The following is a 21,669-nucleotide window of genomic DNA, read 5'->3' as shown; positions in this document are numbered from 1 at the left end:
AGGCTTGTTACCTTTTGTATTCGCCTTTGTGGTTAATCTATTAAAAATTACATGTAAATAGAGAATTGAAGAGTATATGCTTAAAGCACCTTCGCTAGTGATTTTGTTCTTCACACCATAAGACAACTGGCGATTTATAAACGCTCGCATGGGGTGTGGCACTAAATGGAATTTAAAAGATTTCTGCTTAAAACGCCATCCCTAGGGAACTTACGGTTCAGCACGCTGTCACAACTTGTTTATCAGGCATTAGAGTTTGTGTCCACGTCGTGCCTTTAAAAGTTATTGTAGGGATTAGAGGTTTGATTGAAGAAAATACGTGTATAGGCAAACCAGGATTGGATAATGTCAGTGCTAGATGGACTATACAAACACGACTATGTTGACTGGTATAACGTGACAGTAGTTGTAACACAAGGTAGAGAAATAAAGTGAAATACGCCTATTTTTTATTTTGCGATGGTTACTTTTTTTATTTTAGCGAGGTCGCAAGAAAACTATGATGATGACGACTCCTAAAGATTTTTTTATCACGTAACGCAATACAAATCTATTGAGAGATGTTGCGTAATCTAGGACTAATATTGCAAAACCGGCCCTACACGTAAATAACTCACAGTAGTGGCCGCGCGTCTTTTAATTGGGCGTGCGCTTTGTAGTTTCTTGGCCGCGTGACTCACTACCGTGAGTCTTGATAATTTGTGCATTTACTGATAAAATCAGAAATATTTAAAGTATTTAACATCTGCTTCATCTTTCCTTCTTCCTGTGGTAAAGAAAAGAAAATCCCCAAAGCCGGCCTATGGCTGACTTTGGGGTATACAAACACAAAAAGAAGTGAAATCTAATCAAAAACAGCTAAGCTGTAAAAAAAGGTGCGGCCCCAAAAAGGCCATGGTGAAAAAAGATGTGAAATCCAAGGTGGCAGCCAAGAAATGGCTGTGATGGTAGGTTAATGGTAAAAAATTTAATAACGACAATTCAGGTGAATTTGTCCTTGCAGAAATGGCTGTGATGGTAGGTTAATGGTAAAAAAATTTAATAACGACAATTCAGGTGAATTTGGTCTTGCACAAATTCACCTGAATTGTCGTTATTAAATTTTTTACCATTAACCTACCATCACAGCCATTTCTTGGCCGCCACTTTGTGCTGCACAAAATTCACCTGAATTGTCATTATTAAATTTTTTACCATTAACCTACCATCACAGCCATTTCTTGGCCGCCACCTTGGATTTCACATCTTTTTTCACCATGGCCTTTTTGGGGCCGCACCTTTTTTTATAGCTTAGCTGTTTTTTGATTAGATATATATATCTAATACAAAACAGCCAAGCTGTAAAAAAAAGAATGCGGCCCTAAAAAAGGCTATGGTGAAAAAAGATGTGAAATCCAAGGTGACGAGTGGCACAAAATTCACCTGAAATGTTGTTATTAACCTACAATCACAGCCATTTCTTGGCCACCAACTTGGATTTCACATCTTTTTTCACTTGGCTGTTTTGGATTAGATATCACTTCTTTTTGTATTTATATACCCCAAAGCCAGCCTATGCCCGGCTTTGGGGCTTTTTAAATCTTTACCACAGAAAATATGAAGCAAATTTTAAATACTTTATAACTAATTCTGATTTTATCAGTAATTGTACAAATTATACATATATATATATATATTTATTACATGTCAATTATTCCGTACAGAATAGCTTGTTTGTAGCTGATCTCTCTGCTGGGTCACTTGAAATGTAGCTGAACTATCTACAGGGTGATTTGCTTGTAGATAAACTCTCTACAGGATTTTCTCTCTACAGGGTAACTTGTTTCTAGCTGAACTCTCTGCAGGGTTATCTGTTTGAAGTTGAACTCTCTACGGGGTGATTTGTTTGTGGCTGAACTCTCTACGAGGTGATTTGTTTCTAGCTGATTTCCCTACAGGGTGACTTGTTTCTAGCTGATCTCTATACAGGGCAACTTGTTTACACAGTAGCTGAACTCTCTACAGAATGGTTTCTTTGTAGCTGAACTCTCTACATGGTGACTGGTTTCCAGCTGATCTTTCTATATACAAGTTGACTTGTTTCTAGCTGATCTCTATACAGGGCAACTTGTTTACACAGTAGCTGAACTCTCTACAGGATGGTTTCTTTGTAGCTGAACTCTCTACATGGTGACTGGTTTCTAGCTGATCTTTCTATAAGGTGACTTGTTTCTAGCTGATCTCTCAAGTTTGTAGCTGAACTCTCTACATGGTGGCTTATTTGTAGCTGAACTCTCTACAGGGTGATATGTTTGTAGCTGAACTCTCTACAAGGTATGTAACTTGTTTCTAGCTAATCTCTCTGCAGGATAACTTGAACTCTCTACAGAGTGATTTGTTTGTAGCTGAACTCTCCACACTACAGGGTAACCTTTTCTAGCTGATCTCTCTATAGTGTGATTTGTTTGTTGCCAAACTCTCTACATGGTGACTTGGTTCTAGCTGATCTCTCTGCATGCAGGGTAAATCATTTCTAGCTAATTTCTCTACATGGTGACTTGTGTCTACATGAAAAAATTAAAATGTGGGCAGTGACAATAAACCGTAAATTAACTTTGCCTGTTCTTACAATAACATGACACAATTTCAATTAAACAACAGGCATCACTCAGACCTATCCAAAATATACACCTGGTCTAAAATAAAGGCCCTATTCATTTATAACCCGGGTCAAAATTCTGGGAAGGAAATAGAAGCCTGGGATTTTAAACAAGGAAAAAGACACATGTTTATATAATTATCTGTTTCAAACCTGTAATGACTCATGTTCCAGCAAAATAGACTGCGCAGCAGATAGCTTTAGATCTGGTTGCAACTCTCGAAGTATCTTAGAAACACCACTAACAGATGGCCTCAGCTTTGGCTGATCTTCTAAACACTGCAAAATAAGTTGTTTAAGCTTTGCAGGGTCTTGAATAAGCTCCAGGTAATGCTCTCGTCTCTCTATTTCTGAATAAGCTACCAATTTCCCTGTACTTTCATCAATCTCTGTCTTGTCTTTAGGAGTAGGCCATATATGAGTCATCACATGAATTGTTATACAGCCCAAAGAGAACACGTCAACTGGTTTACCATACTTTGGTCTAACTACAAGAGCTTCGGGAGGCATAAAAATGAGAGTGCCAGGAGCCTGGGTGGCTGATTTGTTTTGATTTGGATTAATAAGTTTAGCCACTCCTAAATCACTGATTTTTGCAACCAAATATTTTGTTAGCAGAACATTGTTAGAGGAGAGATCTCTGTGAATGATACCTTGAACATGAAGGTAATTGAGGCCTAGTGATATGTCATGCAGAATAGACATCCTGAGCTTTAGGGAAACTTGAATTGGTTCATGGTCCCTCAAATATTGGTTCAAACTACAGTCCATTTTCTCCATTACCAGCCATGGTAAAACAGAATTTTTATGGGGGTAGTGGATACCTAGGAACTGGACAATATTGGGGTGATATAGCCGACTACAATGAAGGCATTCTTGAAGAAATTGTTGCTTTAACTCTTGTAGACTTTTTGGATTAGAATCATCGATCAATAGCTGATGAACTTCTTTGGCAGCACAGAGTGTAGACACTTCTATTACACGACCATAAGCTCCCTTGCCAATTACTCTGTTAGTCTCAGTCACACCATCCAACTGTAGCAGCAGACTTACATCTTCCATTATGATTCTAATCTATTATGTTACATTGGAGTCAATATAAATTAATTTAAAATAATTATTACACTTTATAGTACCACAAATCATTATAATGTGTGGGATATTGTAGGTTTCTCATGTAGGCTAAACCCATGTCTTATGTTCAGAAAATTAGAGAACTTTTTGTAAACAAAACTCTGCACAACAGTATAATACTTTAATAGAACATTACCTACTTCAAAACACAAAAAGTGATGATTGTTCAAAATTCAAGTAGGTACCTCAGTTCCAGACAGTTACAGTTAATGTTACACTTTCTAAGACAGACATTGAGCCACTGCACTAGTTTATTTAGAATTGACACCTCAATGTCTGGGTTAAATAACAATATGCAAGCTCCACTGGTTGTATACGTACATTCACTGGACTGGACTTATGTTTTATTTAATAGTAAAATTGATATTTGGGCAACTGGTTAAGTTTATCTAATCCAAAACAGCCAAGCTGTAAAAAAAGTGTGCGGCCTTCAGAAAGGCTATGGTGAAAAAAGATGTGAAATCCAAGGTGGCGGCCAAGAAATGGCTGTAATGGTAGGTTAATGGTAAAAATTTTAATAAAGACAATTCAGGTGAATTTTTGTGCCGCTTCACAAAATTTACCTGAATTGTCATTATTAAAATTTTTACCATTAACCTACCATCACAGCCATTTCTTGGCCGCCACCTTGGATTTCACATCTTTTTTCACCATAGCCTTTCTGAAGGCCGCACACTTTTTTTACAGCTTGGCTGTGTTGGATTAGATTTCATTTCTTTTTGTATTTGTATACCAGCTTTGGAACTTTTTTAACCTACGTTTTTTTCTTTACTACAGGAAGAAGAAAAGATGAAGTAGATGTACTTTAAATATTTTATCAGTAAATGTACAAATTATATATACTGTATAATACATATTTGACCGCATTTGCGAAAAGGGGTCTTCCACACACATCCAATTTGCCAACTTTGACAATTGATAACTTCAGATTGGAAAGAGCTATTGCCTTGATATTTGGGCAGTGGTGAGCACCACTATAGCTGAATACATGGTGAAATTTTCAGGTTAATATGTTACTTGAACACTGAGTTATGGTCTCCAACGTTTACGGAATTGGATGTGTGTGGAAGACCCCTTTTCGCAAATCCGGTCACATATATTGATTACAGAAATCTCCATGGTGGTTTCTTTGTAACTGAACACTCTACAAGGTGACTTCTTCTAATTGCTTTCTCTACAGGGTGAATTGTTTGTAGCTGAACGATCTACAAGGTAACTTCTTCTAGCTGATCTCTCTACAGGGTGATGTGTTTGTAGCTGAATTTTGTATAGGTGATTTGTTTGCAGCTGAGCTCTTTACAGAATGGTTTCTTTGTAGCTGAACTCTCTAAAAGGTAACTTCTTCTAACTGATCTTTCAATCTACAGGGCAATTTATTTCTGGCAGAATTTTCTACAGGGTGATTTCTTTGCAGCTGAACTCTCTACATGGTGGTTTCTTTGTAGCTGAACTCTCTACAAGGTAATTTCTTCTAGCTGATCTCTCTACAGGGAGATTTGTTCGTAGTTGAATTCTGTACAGGTGATTTGTTTGCAGCTGAGCTCTTTACAAAATGGTTTCTTTGTAGCTGAACTTTCTCCAAGGTAACTTCTTCTAACTGATCTTTCTACAGGGTGATTTGTTTGTAACTGAACTATCTACAAGGTAATTTCTTCTTGCTGATCTCTCTACAGGGTGATTTGTTTGTAGCTGAATTCTGTACAAGTGATTTGTTTGCAGCTGAGCTCTTTACAGAATGGTTTCTTTGTAGCTGAACTCTCTACAGGGTGATTTGTTTGTAGCTGAAATCCCTACAAGGTAACTTCTTCTAGCTGATCTCTCTACAGGGTGATTTGTTTGTAGCTGAACTCTCTACAGGTGATTTGTTTGTAGCTGAACTCTCTACAAGGCGATACTTCTAGGTGATCTCTCTACAGGATTCCTTGTTTCTAACTGAACTCTCAACAGGGTGATGTGTTCATAGCTGAACTTTCTACTGGGTGATTTGTTTGCAGCTGAACTCTCTAAATGGTGGTTTCTTTGTAGCTGAACACTCTACAATGTGACTTCTTCTAGCTGAACTCTCTACAAGGTGACTTGTTTCTAGCTGATCTCTCTACAGGGTGACTTGTTTCTAACTGAACCCTCTACAGGTGATTTGTTTGTAGCTGAACTCTCTACATGGTGGTTTCGTTGTAGCTGAACTCTCTACAAGGTAACTTCTTCTAGCTGATCTTTTTACACTACATATTTGTTTGTAGCTGAGTTCTCTACAGGGTGATTTGTTTGCAGCTGAACTCTCTACATGGGAGTTTCATTGTAGCTGAACTCTCTACAATGTGACTTCTTCTAGCTGAACTCTCTACAGGGTGACTTGTTTCTAGCTGAACTCTCTACAGGTGATTTGTTTGCAGCTGAACTCTCTACATGGTGGTTTCTTTGTAGCTGAACCCTCTACAAGGTAACTTCTTCTAGCCGATCTTTCTACAAGGTGATTGAGTTTTTTGCAGCTGAACTCTTTACATGGTGGTTGCTTTGTAGCTGAACTCTCTAAAAGGTGACTTCTTCTAGCTGAACTCTCTACAGGATGATTTGTTTGCAGCTGAACTCTCTACGTGGTAGTTTCTTTGTAGCTGAACTCTCTACAATGTGACTTCTTCTAGCTGAACTCTCTACAGGGTGACTTGTTTTTAGCTGATCTCTCTACAGGGTGACTTGTTTCTAGCTGAACTCTCTATAGGTGATTTGTTTGCAGCTGAACTCTCTACATGGTGGTTTCTTTGTAGCTGAACTCTCTACAAGGTAACTTCTTCTAGCTGATCTTTCTACAGGGTGATTTGTTTGTAGCTGAATTCTCTACAGGGTGATTTATTTGCAGCTTAACTCTCTACAAGGTGACTTCATCTAGCTGAACTCTCTACTGAGTGATTGATTTTTTTTGCAGCTGAACTCTCTACATGGTGGTTTCTTTGTAACTTAACTCTCTACAGGGTGATTTGTTTGTAGCTGAACTCTCTACAGGGTGATCTGTTCATAGCTGAACTCCCTATAAGGTAACTTCTTCTAGCTAATCTTTCTACAGGGCGATTTGTTTATAGCTGAGTTCTCTACAGGGTGATTTGTTTGCAGCTGAACTCTACATGGTAGTTTCTTTGTAGCTCTACAATGTGACTTCTTCTAGCTGAACTCTCTACAAGGTGACTTGTTTCTAGCTGATCTCTCTACAGGGTGACTTGTTTCTAGCTGAACTCTCTACAGGTGATTTGTTTGCAGCTGAACTCTCTACATGGTTTATTTCTTTGTAACTGAACTCCCTGCAAGGTGACTTCTTCTAGCTGATCTCTCTACAGGGAGATTTGTTTGTAGCTTAACTCTCTACAGGTGATTTGTTTGCAGCTGAACTCTCTACATGATGGTTTCTTTGTAGCTGAACTCTCTACAAGGTAATTTCTTCTAGCTGATCTCTCTACAGGCCGATTTGTTTGTAGCTGAACTCTCTACATGATGGTTTCTTTGTAGCTGAACTCTCTACAAGGTGATTTCTTCTATAGCTGATCTTTCTACAGGGTGATTTGTTTGTAGTTGAACTCTATACATGATAGATTCTTTGTAGCTGAATTCTTTACAAGGTGATTTCTTCTATAGCTGATCTTTCTACAGGGTGATTTGTTTGTACCTGAACTATCTACATGATGGTTTCTTTGTAGCTGAACTCTCTACAAGGTAACTTCTTCTAGCTGATCTCTCTACAGGACAATTTGTTTGTACCTGAACTCTCACATGATTGTTTCTTTGAAGCTGAACTCTCTACAAGGTGATTTCTTCTAGCTGATCTTTCTACAGGGTGATTTGTTTGTAGCAGAACTCTCTACAAGGAAACGTCTTCTAGCTGATCTCTCTACAGGGAGATTTGTTTGTAGCTGAACTCTCTATACATGATTTGTTTGCAGCTGAATTCTCTACATGATGGTTTCTTTGTAGCTGAACTCTCTACAAGGTAACTTCTTCTAGCTGATCTCTTTACAGGGTGAATTGTTTGTAGCTGAACGATCTACAAGGTAACTTCTTCTTACTTATCTCTCTACAGGGTGATTTGTTTGTAGCTGAACTTTCTACAAGGAAACCTCTTTTAACTGAGCTCTGTACAGGGTGAATTGTTTGTAGCTGAACTATCTACAAGGTAACTTCTTCTAGCTGATCTCTCTACAGGATGATTTGTTTGTAGCTGAACTATCTACAAGGTAACTCCTTCTAGCTGATCTCTCTACAGGGTGATTTGTTTGTAGCTGAATTATGTATAGGTGATTTGTTTGCAGCTGAACTCTTTACAGAGTGGTTTCTTTGTAGCTGAACTCTCTACAAGGTAACTTCTTCTAGCTGATGCATCTACAGGGTCACTAGTTTGTAGCTGAATTCTCTACATGGTGGTTTCTTTGTAACTGAACTATCTACAAGGTGACATCTTCTAGCTGATCTTTCAACAGGGTGATTTGTTTGTAACTGAACTCTCTATAAGAAAACTTCTTCTAACTGATGTCTGAACAGGGTGAATTGTTTGTAGCTGAACTCTCTACAGGGTGATTTGTTTGTAGCTGATCTCTATACAGGTTACTTATTTCTAACTGATCTCTTGAATTCTGTTCAGGGTGACTGCTCTATTAGGATGACTGCTCTATTAGAGTATCTCGATCTCGCACTTGCTACACCAAGTTGGATTTCGTGTTATAACTCCGTGACTTTAAGTCTGATTCTTCTACACCATTGAAGAGCCTTTCTAAGATGATAACTCCATCTGTACAGCGATTTTCAAAGCATTACCCCAAGTGGTTTATCTGGTAGGCGTGGCAAGTATAATAATAATAATAATAATAATTAAAAATTAGCTAATCTCGATTGCGTATTTGTTACACACTGTTGATTTTTTCGCTGTATCTTCCTGGTTTTTAGCTCGATTTCTTTCAAACCACAAAAGGTTTGAGGTTCAATAGTTAACCTATTCACCCACCGATTTTCAGCTTCTTCCCATACGCGGTTTACCCTGTAGGCGTGACAACATATTGGTGTTATTTTTCGTGCATAATCGCTCATAACTCTTTGCCTGTGTATGGTATTCCAGCCAAAGTTGGTACCGAGATGCGTCTTTATACCCCCCTTCTTTGTGCCAAATTTCAAGGCAATCGGATAACGCGTTCGCGTTTTATAGCAGTTTTTGTAAGTGTGCGAAAAGAGGAAGAAAAATAAGAAGAAAAAAAAACGAAGAAACTAAGTCAATTTTTGAAGTCGCATATCTCAGGAATTCCTGAAGCGATTTCGCTCAAATTTGGAATGTGGAGTACTGAAGGTGGAGGGAATCTACACAGCAAAATTTGTCTTGTTTCATCAAGGCAGCACAGAGCTACGGAGGTGCGAAAATTGCGTTTTCTTTCTTCCTGTCAATATACTCACGGGGTTGCGCGCCGGCTTCTTGGGCCGCACGACACACTACCGTGTGTCTTGATTACTACTCCAAACATATATAGAACATGCAGATGAACTACAGCTAGCTACCAACGAATAGAACAGCACAGTATTTAAACTTCGGCTACTTAATTTTATGGACTTATAGATGCTGTTAGTATGCATGATCCTACAGGAGTTAAAGAATTTATATACCTAAAGGGCACAAGCTATTCAGATCATAAACTCCTGGCACAAGATTAGTTCCTGATGGTGTAGTCATCATACACTGGAAAATCATAACAAGATGCTTGAATGTAAATAGATGAATAAAAGCTATCAACATCAAAGTATTGATAGAATAACAACAATTACAAGTATGCACTTGGTAACACTTGCACCCAATGTAGGCATGGTAAGGAAAAATACATACAAACAATACACATCTATAAATTTAGAAACTAAAATATTCTCAAAGAAGAAGTGATGGCAATGGCTGCTGCTTTATCAAGAACTCTTTTGCAATGTGAAAATTGTTGGTTCATAACATATTTTCATAGCATAGCAAGACACAGTCAATTTCCAGTGTGTTACTCACAGGAAAACCAAAATGATCAAGTTCTGCAACTACATGTTGGTGTTCTGTAGTTTTACTGTTTTGCGATTATGTGCTGCAGTAAGACTGGCTATAGGCAAGTAAGCTCCAATGAAGTCTTTTAAGTTCTTCATTATAAACAGTTGATGTGGACTCACTGTCACAGACTGACTATAATTATAGGTTTCATTGTATTTAGAAATACTTTTTGTTGTAGACGCATGCGTGTTCATTCATGTATTGAGTACGTTGGCTTTAATAAGAATTCGAGTTAGTGTATCGATCAATAGTCCCTCCGGATCCCCGCTATATTGGACATTCAACTGCTCCTTTGACTCGTCGTTCACGACATTTTGGTGCTGTGACCAGGATCCGCTCCCTTACGCTACTTTGTAACCAGAAGTTCAGACGTCGTGGTACCGTGGCATTCATATACGGTACCCCGTAAGGCAAGCGGACCTTTTTAAGAGAACCATTGTTGTTGCTTTTCTTTCGTAGTGAACATACCAACAGGATGGAGGGATTGACCAAGTTGCAAGGCTCGCGCAAAGCCTTTCGATCCCATCTAACGCGCATCTACGGGAAGGTAGAAGCATTGGACTTGACACAACCACTCACCAAAGCCATCGCCACTGATGTTACAATGTATATTGAACAAATGAACAGGAAAGCAGAAACTTTACGACAGTTAGATGCAAAGATTTCGTCCGCGATTGAAGACGTCAGCGAATTGGAACAGGATACGTTCGAAGCTGAAGGGATACAGGATACAATAATCGAGAAGACAGTTCGATTGAAGCGATACCTGGAGCAGCAACCTAGTACTACAGTGGGCACTGGAACAGTTCATAGCGTATCCCACACTTCATCGGCCAGTCGCCTTCCAAAGTTAGTTTTACCTACATTTGCTGGCGAACCGATTAAGTGGCAGAGCTTCTGGGACTCCTTTGAGGCAGCAGTCCATCTCAACAACAGCCTCACTGATGTGGAGAAATTCAATTATCTTTGGGCTCAATTAGAGGGTGAAGCAGCCAGGACAGTGAGTGGATTCACACTGACCAACACCAACTATGAACAATCTGTTACGTTGCTCAAGGCAAGATTTGGTCAGCCACAACGAATTGTGAATGCACATATGCAAGCCCTGCTTGATGTACAATCCCCCTCCAACACGGCTGCTAGTCTTCGACAGCTACATGACACGATTGAAATCCACATCAGGGGTTTAGAGTCGTTGGGAAAGGAAAGGGCATCATTTGGAGATCTTCTAGTCCCAATTGTGTTTGGAAAGTTACCTCCACCCATCAAACGAAATCTGACTCGGGAACACCCTTCACAGGAATGTAATATTGATAAACTCCGCCAAGCCATCGAGAAGGAGATCATTATCCTTGAGTCTGGACTTGATGTTCAAGGGGAAAGGAGTCAATCTACCTTGACAGGATCATTTCACACTAGTACACACAAGAAACAGCCAAACTCACTTCCAGATGACAGAAGAGCAGTAAGTTCTAAGCCATCATGTGTGTACTGTAAGGGCCCACATTCACCTTTACACTGTAATACAGTAACTGATGTACATGCAAGAGTAGACATTGTGAGGGGAGAGAAACTATGTTTTAATTGTTTGGGACACCAAAAGGCTGCACAATGTAATTCTAAGAATCGATGTAAAGTTTGTCATAAGAAACACCATACCAGCCTATATGGAATGGATGGTGGCCCCAGATCAGTACCCGCAAACCAACATCACCAGACTGTTGCATCCCAGCCTTTGCAAGGCACACTACGTACGACCGCTCAAACCTTTGTGCCCAACCAACCATCTGATTCAACTAATTCCAATCCCACCCAACAGATTAGTACCAACTTAGCTACAACCACACACTCCTTACTTAGTAGTAATCAGAGCTCAGTGTGTCTATTGAAAACAGCCATAGCATTGGCGAAGGGTGGTACCAACATAGCTTCCGCTAATATTTTGTTTGATGAAGGGGCACAAAGATCATTCATAACACAAGCTTTAGCTGACCAACTACGAACAATCTCCTGTTACAAGGAGGATCTGTGCATCTCGTCATTCGGTGGAGAGACCACCGCCAATACTGCAGTTGACGTCGTCAAAATTCAGCTTGAAACCAACTTAGGCGACATAAACATTTTGGCACTAGTTGTCCCAAAGATTGCTACACTCCTACAGTACTTTGCTAGCACAAATCTACATGAGCTTACCTATCTACACGGACTACGACTAGCTCATCCAGTTGGCAATGAAGAAAGGTTTGATATCTCCCTACTGATAGGTGCTGACTATTACTGGGATATAGTGGAGGATCGCATCATAAGAGGCAGGGGACCCACAGCCATGCAGTCAAAACTAGGGTATTTACTCTCCGGACCATTACCACTACCTGTACAGTCCAATGTCACTGGTGTTCTCCATGCTTGTACCACCCAAGTGCTAGACTTGTCTGACATAGATGAATCAGTCCCAGTTCCCCGTCCCAATTCTTCCCTGCAATTTGCAAGCCAACCTTCAGCAGTATTCATGAAAGCCTATCAACGTGATTGCATTTCACGGGACAAGGATGGTTCGTATATTGTTGGTTTTCCCTGGAAACTAGACCATCCCATTCTCCCAACTAATCTAACCATCTGTGAACGTCAAGCAAGAACATTGGCAAGGAAGTTAGGACGTCAACCAGAGCTGCTCAAACTGTATAGCAATATTATTGCTGAACAGGAAGAACGGAACTTTATTGAACAAATTTCCCCGTCAGTCATCCAGAACACCAGAGGAGTACACTACCTACCACACCACCCAGTGCAGAAGAATTCTCCAACAACCCCTGTGAGAATCGTCTACAATTGCAGTTTTCGACCATCACAATACCATGCAAGCCTCAATGACTGCTTAATGGCTGGTAGCCCACCTTCAATTGACCTGAGTAGCATATTGCTACGTTTCCGTTTACACCACTATGCCCTATCAACGGACATCGAGAAGGCTTTTCTTCATGTAAGACTTAAAGAAAATGACAGACACTTTACTCGATTTCTTTGGTTATCTGACCCAAGTAATCCAGACAGCCCTCTCATCACATACCGATTCAAGGTGGTACTTTTCGGCTCAACCAGCTCCCCATTCATGATGAATGCAACCTTAGATCACCATCTCAATTCTCATACTTCAGAAGTATCAACCAATATGAAAGAAAATTTTTATGTTGACAATATTATTTCTGGTTGCCAATCAGAGGAAGCCATTATCCAGTATTATACAACAGCGAGAACCATCATGAGTGAAGCTAACTTTAATCTACGCTCTTGGGCATCAAACAGTCGACAGTTACAGATAACAGCCCAGGCAGATCATACACTTGACTTGAACACCACAGTTAATCTTCTAGGATTGCAGTGGAACACTTGACACTTGCACAGATGTACTTAGCTTTCCACAGCGGGAGATTAAACCCAATGATACAACTCCTGTCACAAAACGAAGTGTATTACAAGGAGCATCACGTCAATATGATCCCCTTGGATGGCTAGCTCCCGTTACCATCCGTGCAAAGTTGTTTATACAAGAACTATGGAGGAAACAAGTTGCTTGGGATGACCCTCTAGAACAAGAACTTCAGAACGATTGGTGTCAGATAGCAGCAGATGTAGAGAATGCAGCCTGCATAGTTTTGAACCACAAGTACTTTGCCTTGTCATCAAGTTAGTCTATTTATTTGCACGTGTTTGCCGATGCAAGCACAAAAGCATATGGAGCGGTGGCATATCTTCAGAACACAGAGAATGTTGCTTTTGTGATGGCAAGGTCACGTGTTGCACCACTTAAGGACCACACCCTACCCAAACTGGAGCTAATGGCAGCAGTCACAGCAGCACAGCTTGGAACGTTCATTCTATCTGCACTGCAACGACACTTATCAGAGATAACTGTTCGACTTTGGAGTGATAGCCAAATTGTCCTCCATTGGATATTCAGCACCAAAACACTCAAGCAGTTTGTAGCCAACCGAGTCAGGGAAATCTGTGACATATTTCCTACCTCAGTGTGGAAGTATTGTCCCACAAATGATAATGCTGCAGACCTTTTAACCAGGGGAATTGCTGCAACCCAACTGACATCCTCACAGCTTTGGCTCAAGGGCCCAACCTGGTTACAATCTGAATGTGATTGGCCCTCATGGTCACTCACTTCTGTCCATCATATCCACACCACTGAAGAAGTTGAACCAATTACCTCTAACACAGAACAACCAACTATCCCCCAACCAGGATTACACCAGATTATAGACATAACCAGGTACAGCAAGTTAGCACATCTCTACAGAACTACAGCTTATGTCTTACGGTTCATCAACAACACCCGGAAGGCATCTCAGAAAGAGAATGGAGTCATCACAGTTACTGAACTCAACACTGCACAGAAGCTGTGGATTAAGTCAGCACAAGAACAGGTATTTGCAAATGAACTTGTGGATCTCAAGTCGAAATCAACAAAGCGACTACCCTTAGTCCGACAACTTCGTCTCCAACTGAACAAAGATGGCCTAATTTTCTGTGGTGGGAGGATACATAATGCTCCTTTATCCCATTTGACGAAGTTTCCACTTCTGCTACCGAAGAAACATTATTTCACACAACTCATTATTCGTGATATCCATGAAAAGCATTGTCATGCTGGAACAAATAGCACAGTGACATACCTGCATGAAATGTACTGGATTCCAGCAGCCAGACAGTGTGTGAGATATATACTGAAGCAGTGCGTTGTGTGTAACAAGGTTTCCGGAACCCATTACAGAGCACCTGACCCACAACCACTTCCAAAGCACCGAGTCCAGATGATGAACCCCTTCAGTGTAACGGGTGTGGATTTTACTGGTGCACTGTACATTCGAACAACAAATGGAGAAGACAAGGTTTATATATGCTTGTTCACATGCGCCAACACTCATGCTGTACATCTGGAGGTGGTGAGTGATCTGTCAGAAGAGACGTTCTTACAAGCATTTCGTCGATTTGCTAGTAGAAAGTCATTGCCTCAACTCATGGTGTCTGACAACGCCTCAACATTTATGGCAGCTGCTGAAGAACTGAAGCACTTGTTCAAGTCAGATAAGGTACATGAAGGTTTAGCAAGACAGGGGGTAGAGTGGAAATTCATTCCTTGTCGAGCTCCATGGTATGGTGGGTATTGGGAGCGTCTCATTGGATTAACTAAGAGCTCACTGAAGAAGACGCTTGGCCGTGCACATGTTACTCTAACCAGCTTACAGACATTGGTAGTGGAAATAGAGGCACACCTGAACAACCGTCCATTAACGTACGTCAGCTCAGAACTGAATGACCTGGAACCCTTGACACCCTCACATCTTCTTTACGGGAGGTTGATAATCACCACGCCTCATCCAACAGTAGAACGAGAGGAAATTGACGACGAAGACTATACCATCAATCCTTCCTCACATTCCAGTCTTAGTAAGAAGGCCAAGACTCAAGCGCTCATCATTGAACATTTCTGGAATCGTTGGAAAAGAGAATATCTCACATCACTACGAGAAACTCACACTGCCAATGGAGCGAATAAGGAGATTGTGAAGGTTGGTGATGTAGTAATTGTACATGACGATTGCCCGAGAGCCAAGTGGCGATTAGCTGTAGTCAAGGAATTACAGAGAGGATATGACGGATTTGTGAGATCAGTTAGCATTCAAACAACCACTGGCGTAACCACTAGACCAATCATGAAGCTTTATCCACTGGAGGTTAACATAGAAACTACAGTAGAGAATAATACTGATGATGACCGTCCGTCTAATGATGATAATAACCCCCATGATTCATCCTCGTCTCCTACTGAAGAACCCCAGACGCCTGTACGACCTCAGAGAAGGGCTGCAGCTAGAGCTAAGGACAAGATGACTGAATGGAGCAAAATATTGCGGCGCCGGGAGGATCTCACAGACTGACTATAATTATAGGTTTCATTGTATTTAGAAATACTTTTTGTTGTAGACGCATGCGTGTTCATTCATGTATTGAGTACGTTGGCTTTAATAAGAATTCGAGTTAGTGTATCGATCAATAGTCCCTCCGGATCCCCGCTATTTGGACATTCAACTGCTCCTTTGACTCGTCGTTCACGACACTCACCAGCAGAGTGAGTGGGATAGTAACAGGAGAATCTGATGTACATCATAATTAGCAAACAACATGACATCACGAATACAAGCTTGTAGTATGGTCATGAGAAATGATAGGTGGTGGTGATCATGACATGGAGAACATTTGTTCCAGTTCATATGTGGCAGTGACCCCCAACTTAGTGTATAAAGTTGACTGGGTATCGGATGAAGCTTATAACACAGGCAAGAGATGAAATCCCAGTAAAAATCAGTTCCAAAACTCTGATCCGGCTTGCTAGACAGTGCTGTTTTCCGATTTGCACTGCATAGAATAGGTTTGTAGCTTCTACTCGCACACTTTTGCTTCCTTGAGGCTGTTGCCAGTGATTTAGAGCTTGCAAGCTATTTTGATATCAACAAGTTGTGCTCTGCGGGTTTGGCTAAGTATCTTTTGATGTACAAGGTAGTCCTTCCTACAAGGAAGGACGAGCTTAACCAATTGTGAATGGAGTTTAAAAATCCAATAAATCTTAGTCTCACCAGCCAGCCTGTATTTTTCTTTGGTCATTTGGTCGACCAAACGAGAAAAGAAAAAGATACAGGCTGGCTGGTGAGACTAGTCAAGGGGTAGTCACTACCAATAGTCCTGTAGAACCATCTGTGACAGGGAATCAAGTGATAGAGTTAAATTTGCTGTTAATCAAATGATATAGAAGTCCTCAAAAGTGGTAATCAATATAGCTCAAAAGCATAGATTATCCCTACTAGGGAATATATAATTTAGCAGCTGAGTGAGAATTTACACAAATATGTGGTAAATTATCCGTTCAAAGCAATCAAGGCCCCTTTTAAGGCAAAGTCAAGCAAATCAAGATACCTTTTGTTGATCAAAAACCTTGATCCCGATGGAAGATGGTTCTAGTCACCCAGGTTCTACCCCATAATCTGTGAAGTAATCACAATCAAGCCATGTCAAGCCTTAAGCAAGTGGAAAAATCCTTATTGTAACGTGATGAGCTGGCTTCGCTGCCGTCTTGGCTTTCCACTTTTGCACTCAAGCATCATGAGCATCAGGGGTTGTCATTTCTCCTCCAGTCATCCCCTTAAGGGTTATATTGCAGCCTCAGTTGACCTAGTACTGGGGGCAATACCAGAAATTTAGTACATTTTTTGGTCGTGTGCATTAGTGTAGACAACCTGTGTAAAATATTCATATAATACAATCACTTTTGAATGCGATGTTTTTAAAGCTATGCATATGTTGGAATAAATGTCTAATGATTGAAACCAACACATTCCAAAGGGTTTGAAGCCATTTAGTCCCTAACCACAATATTATCTTGCACTAACCTCAAAACTTAGTACACTTTCAAAGCCATACTGTGTATGTAGTGTGTGTCTGTGTCTGTGTGTGCATGGTTTAATCATGGCACATTTATACCTCATAAATTAGAGTGTTAACCACATCAAAGGGATACTCGAAATAACTGTTTGTTTGCTTAAACTTTCTCAGTTAAGGAACATGATGTGAGATATAAACTGTTTGTTTCTTTGTTGTTTTTTTCAATTTCTGTTGTAATTTACAAGTACATGTTCCTTTATAGCCTGCAGCTCGTCTATACAAAACCATTCATCCGGAAGCCACAAGTCACTGACTAAACTGATGATTGTTTATAATGTGCATGCATGTGTGCGTGTTATTGCATTTTTAAATTAATTGAGTTAATTGACTATAATGTAGTCTGTATCACAGCGCGTATGCCATAAGTGTCTTGTCCTGTAGGAAGCTGGTCTATCACATCATATTTCAGTCGTTTTGCTTTGTTATTATCGCTAGCATAACTAGTCGAGCAATTTTTGGTCCAAATTTACACCAGATTTAACCTTAGATGGGTAAATTCTCAAAAAAATCTTCTGTGGGGGCATGCCCCAGACCCCCTTAGACGAGAGCATGCTAAAGCATGCTCTAGGTTTTGCACTGTGTACGTGCATATATGCTCAAAACTCCTTACTTTAAAACAGCACCCATCATAGTCTGCTGATTTTATTACAAGCATTCTCTAGTTCGATGTACGTGATTTCAATATACCCTGAAAAGTAGACTATCTCATTTGGCGCCAGTTTCAGCTAGCTACTACTTTCGTAGTTTACTTGCTGGAGAAAACAGAACACCTATAATTAGTTGGATTGAGCTTTCTAAGTAAGGTCAGTGCTGGATTTGCCTATTAATGACGAATGACGTAGGCAATACGTCATAGACTGAAGCAGTTTCTAATTTGTTGGAGCACCGCTGGACATTTATGGACGGCCTGGAACCACAAGTAGATGGCTGTATTTAGCGAAGGTTATAGCCTACGCTTTAATAATAAGGTGAAAATGATTGGTTACATACAGATTCAACCGACTTCGTAGGGTGAGTGAGTTTATTGTATGTTAAACCCATACATTTGGGCCTACCGAACCATAGTCTGTATTGCCACTTGTAGACGGACTTCAATCCTACCAAATGGGTCATTTAGCCTCTATTATACAAAATTTCATCACCTTCACTGCAGAGCGGAAATTGTACACCGCTATTTGAGATGTATTGCCAATCCAACACTGTATGTCAATTTAATTTTTAATCAGTAGGCCCATGACCTCAAATTTCTGGTATTGGAGGGATGCCATCATTAATTACAAAGTAGCTGACAAACCGGTTTAACAAACAGCTCGCATAAAGATCTCAGAATTGCAATATCATCAGACCTATCTTGGGATCAATACTACTACAACAACATAATTCCTAAGGCCTACAGAATGTTGGGACTGTTCCATCGCAGCTTCAGCAGGCATCAAACAGTGACAGCCAAGAGAACTTTGTATATTTCTTTAGTGAAGATCACAAGTTACATACTGTTCAGTGATTTGGAGACCTAACCTTATCAAGGACATCACACTTATTGAACAGATCCAGAGGAGAACAACAAAGTTTATTTTAAATGACTACAGTTCTGATTACTTTGATAAACTCAAACAACTCAACCTACTACCTTTAATATACCCTTTTGAGCTTAACGAGATAGTGGTTACGCTAAAGTCACTAAAGTATCCCTCTCCTTCTTCCAATATCACCGACTACATAACTTTTGCTGATGGAAATACCAGGTCCTCCTCAAGTGGCAAAATGATTCATGTTGGAAACAATAATAATGCAAGTAGACATTTTTCTTCAATAGAATACCTCGCTTGTGGAATGCCCTATCCCCTATTGACTTATCTTTATCTATTAAAATTAACAAGACAAGAATATATAAGTTTCTATGGTCACATTTTTTATCAAACTTTAGACATGACAATCCTTGTAGAGTATGTTTTCAAATTCCGGACACCACATAATAACAGGCTGCACCTAAGAAGATTGATTTAGCCATTTGAAGCAAAGAAAACAATAGCTGTGACATTTAGAATCAGAAGCCTACAGAAAACTTTATCAGTAGAATTGCAGTCAACCCAGCATGTGATTGATTAGCTAGCTAATGTACTTGTGATTTGATTTTTGTAGTAGCTACTATATAATATGTATGCATTATGAAATCTTTTTTATTAAAATGAGTCATTGATGACTTCAAATGCCATAACATACCATTTACCAAAGCTATGCACTGGAATTTGTGCATTTTGTAGCTGGCTATAGTCCATGTATTGAGGGCTAGCTACTTGGCACCTTTATTACTGCATTAAAGAGGGAGGAAGGGACTGACTACCCGTTGCCAACCACAGGGGCTGACTACATAGAATGATGTACATGGACTGACAAGTAGTTAGCTAAAAAGATAGTGTTTCTTTGCAATGTGGAAGTAATTCCTTGTTGCCTGGCATATGCATCACTCCTCTGTTAATCGATGGTCTGGAAGGCCTCGAAAAGTGCAGCTCTCTAATCCACAGTGGCTGCGCTATATGCTCCTATAATTTTTATGCAAGAGCAATTAATGCAAGTACTTCAAAGTAGCGCAGTTTCAATTGTAGGTAGTAGCCTGGTCCAGTTGATATAATGATGTCCATGTGATGGTGTCCGTTGAATGGCCAGTTACTCTACATTTCATTTTTTAATGCCTATGTAGTGGATGTTCCAACACACCCCACCCCCCTTAAATGTAACTCTTTAAGTATAAGTAATTTAATTTTTATAAGTAATGTAATATGGTAAATAAATGTTTTGGGTTTTAATGGCTGTTATTCCTGAGCTAGTGGACCATCAGTATTGTACCCTAAAGATTTCATCGATTGTACATCCGTTATTCTATAGTATGCAGTACTGTAAAGTTATAGTAAATTCAAGCCTCAGGGTTCTTCTCTTCTATCCTTTGTTCTGTAAGTTCTGTTGTTTTAGTTCTGTAGGTGTAGGGATAAAACCCTAGAACATCTTTGCTTGGAGATACAGTGTGGTGGATGGATGTGCCATTAGGGCCGGTTTTTCTATCCTTTAAAAAAAGCCTTAGCTATGGTTTTTAAGGAGTCATAGACATAATAATAATAATATAGATTTAATGTACATACCTCCATAAGTGGAGTATAATCGTACATATCTGAATTACAATTATATGATTGTGTGTGAATGTATATTAACATTATTTGTTGTCAGTTAATTACAAGTGTGTGCATGTGTGTGTGTGCAAGTTGGCTTGAAAATTTTCCACTGAGTTTTGATTGATAACATCTCCTGGCAAAGTATTCCAAAGTTTAATTGATGATGGCATATATGAATATTTGTATGTGTCCACTCTTGTGTACGGCTGCATGAGGTGACCACGTGTATAGTGACATGTTACTGGTACTAGTATATTGTCATCAATATCAACATCAACAATATCGTTAATTATTTTGTAAAACATTATCAGTTTTGCATTTGTTCTTCTGCTTTGCAAACTAGGCCATCCCAAAGATTCCATCATTTTAGTCACAGTACACAACGTTGCCACTAAATCAATAACGCTATTTATTTTAGACTTGTGCGCTAGCAAGCAAAATGCCGGATGGGCGTGGTTATAAATAACATGGACTGCATCTCAGTTATAGTATTGATATTCGCAAATGAACAGGAATACATACAAATATGCGTTAATTAACATACAACCTATATAGCACAACGAAACACTTACCGTAGGTAACAAAAGTTCAGCTATCTACTGGTACACTTCAGTCATTTTTCACGTGATGCTTGCTTGCGATTTCAAGTCACATGATTCATGGAGCACAGTATATTTGACCTTACGTGCAATGTCCCCAAAAGAAAGAAAAACGATCATTTATCCCTCAGACACATAAATACATGTGCAAATACCAGTAGCCACGGACAGAATACGGGGGTCCAGAATGATCTAGTGCCTAAACTTATGGACAGAGGCTTAGTGCAGTAGCGGATCCATGGGGGTTGGGCACCCCCTCCCCCCACCCCCAAATCATACAAGTCAATTGATGGACCAGTCAGTCAAATCACACGTAACATTGAGAATCCTCCGCAGTTGCTTAGTGAGTATAAAAACTAGCTGCATCTGCAACACTATCCCATGCATGGGCACACTTGGAATGCTATGCAATGAAATGCACATGGTCCTACTTCAAAAACTTCAGTCCTAAAACATGTGAAGCAGCTTCAGCTTCAATACACCTGCTACCTTGGTATACCCCCTTGCCAAACCCTGGATCCACCTCTGTATAGTGTCCAAACTTCTATTTTAGTATCAGTATGTTTGTATATCCAT

The 21,669-nt window shown here is 39.9% G+C and overlaps 3 protein-coding genes across 3 annotated transcripts in view; 2 read left to right on the top strand and 1 right to left on the bottom strand.

Annotated features, from left to right (window-relative positions):
• LOC136266494 (autophagy-related protein 16-1-like) overlaps positions 1–21,136 on the bottom strand; it is a 72,063-nt gene extending 50,927 nt beyond the window's left edge. The window contains exons 1-2 of the mRNA XM_066061509.1: positions 21,067–21,136; positions 2,792–3,712 (exon numbers count right to left, since the gene is read on the bottom strand). Of these exons, the coding sequence (XP_065917581.1) occupies positions 2,792–3,700 (909 nt within the window). The 5' untranslated portion in view covers positions 3,701–3,712; positions 21,067–21,136. The remainder of the gene's footprint in view (positions 1–2,791; positions 3,713–21,066) is intronic.
• LOC136267491 (uncharacterized) lies at positions 10,297–13,510 on the top strand. Its single transcript, XM_066062658.1, has 2 exons — positions 10,297–13,179; positions 13,244–13,510. Exons 1-2 carry the CDS (start codon positions 10,297–10,299, stop codon positions 13,508–13,510), a joined length of 3,150 nt encoding a protein of 1,049 aa, XP_065918730.1.
• Positions 13,601–15,769, top strand: LOC136267490 (uncharacterized). The gene has a single exon (XM_066062656.1). The coding sequence runs from the start codon at positions 13,601–13,603 to the stop codon at positions 15,767–15,769; it is 2,169 nt and encodes a 722-aa protein (XP_065918728.1).
• Positions 21,137–21,669: the final 533 nt, after the last annotated feature.

Source organism: Dysidea avara, chromosome 9 (genome assembly GCF_963678975.1).
Source record: "Dysidea avara chromosome 9, odDysAvar1.4, whole genome shotgun sequence".
Taxonomy (NCBI): domain Eukaryota; kingdom Metazoa; phylum Porifera; class Demospongiae; order Dictyoceratida; family Dysideidae; genus Dysidea; species Dysidea avara.
Note: the sequence above shows the minus strand (reverse complement) of the source record. Positions and strands in the feature narration are given on the sequence as shown.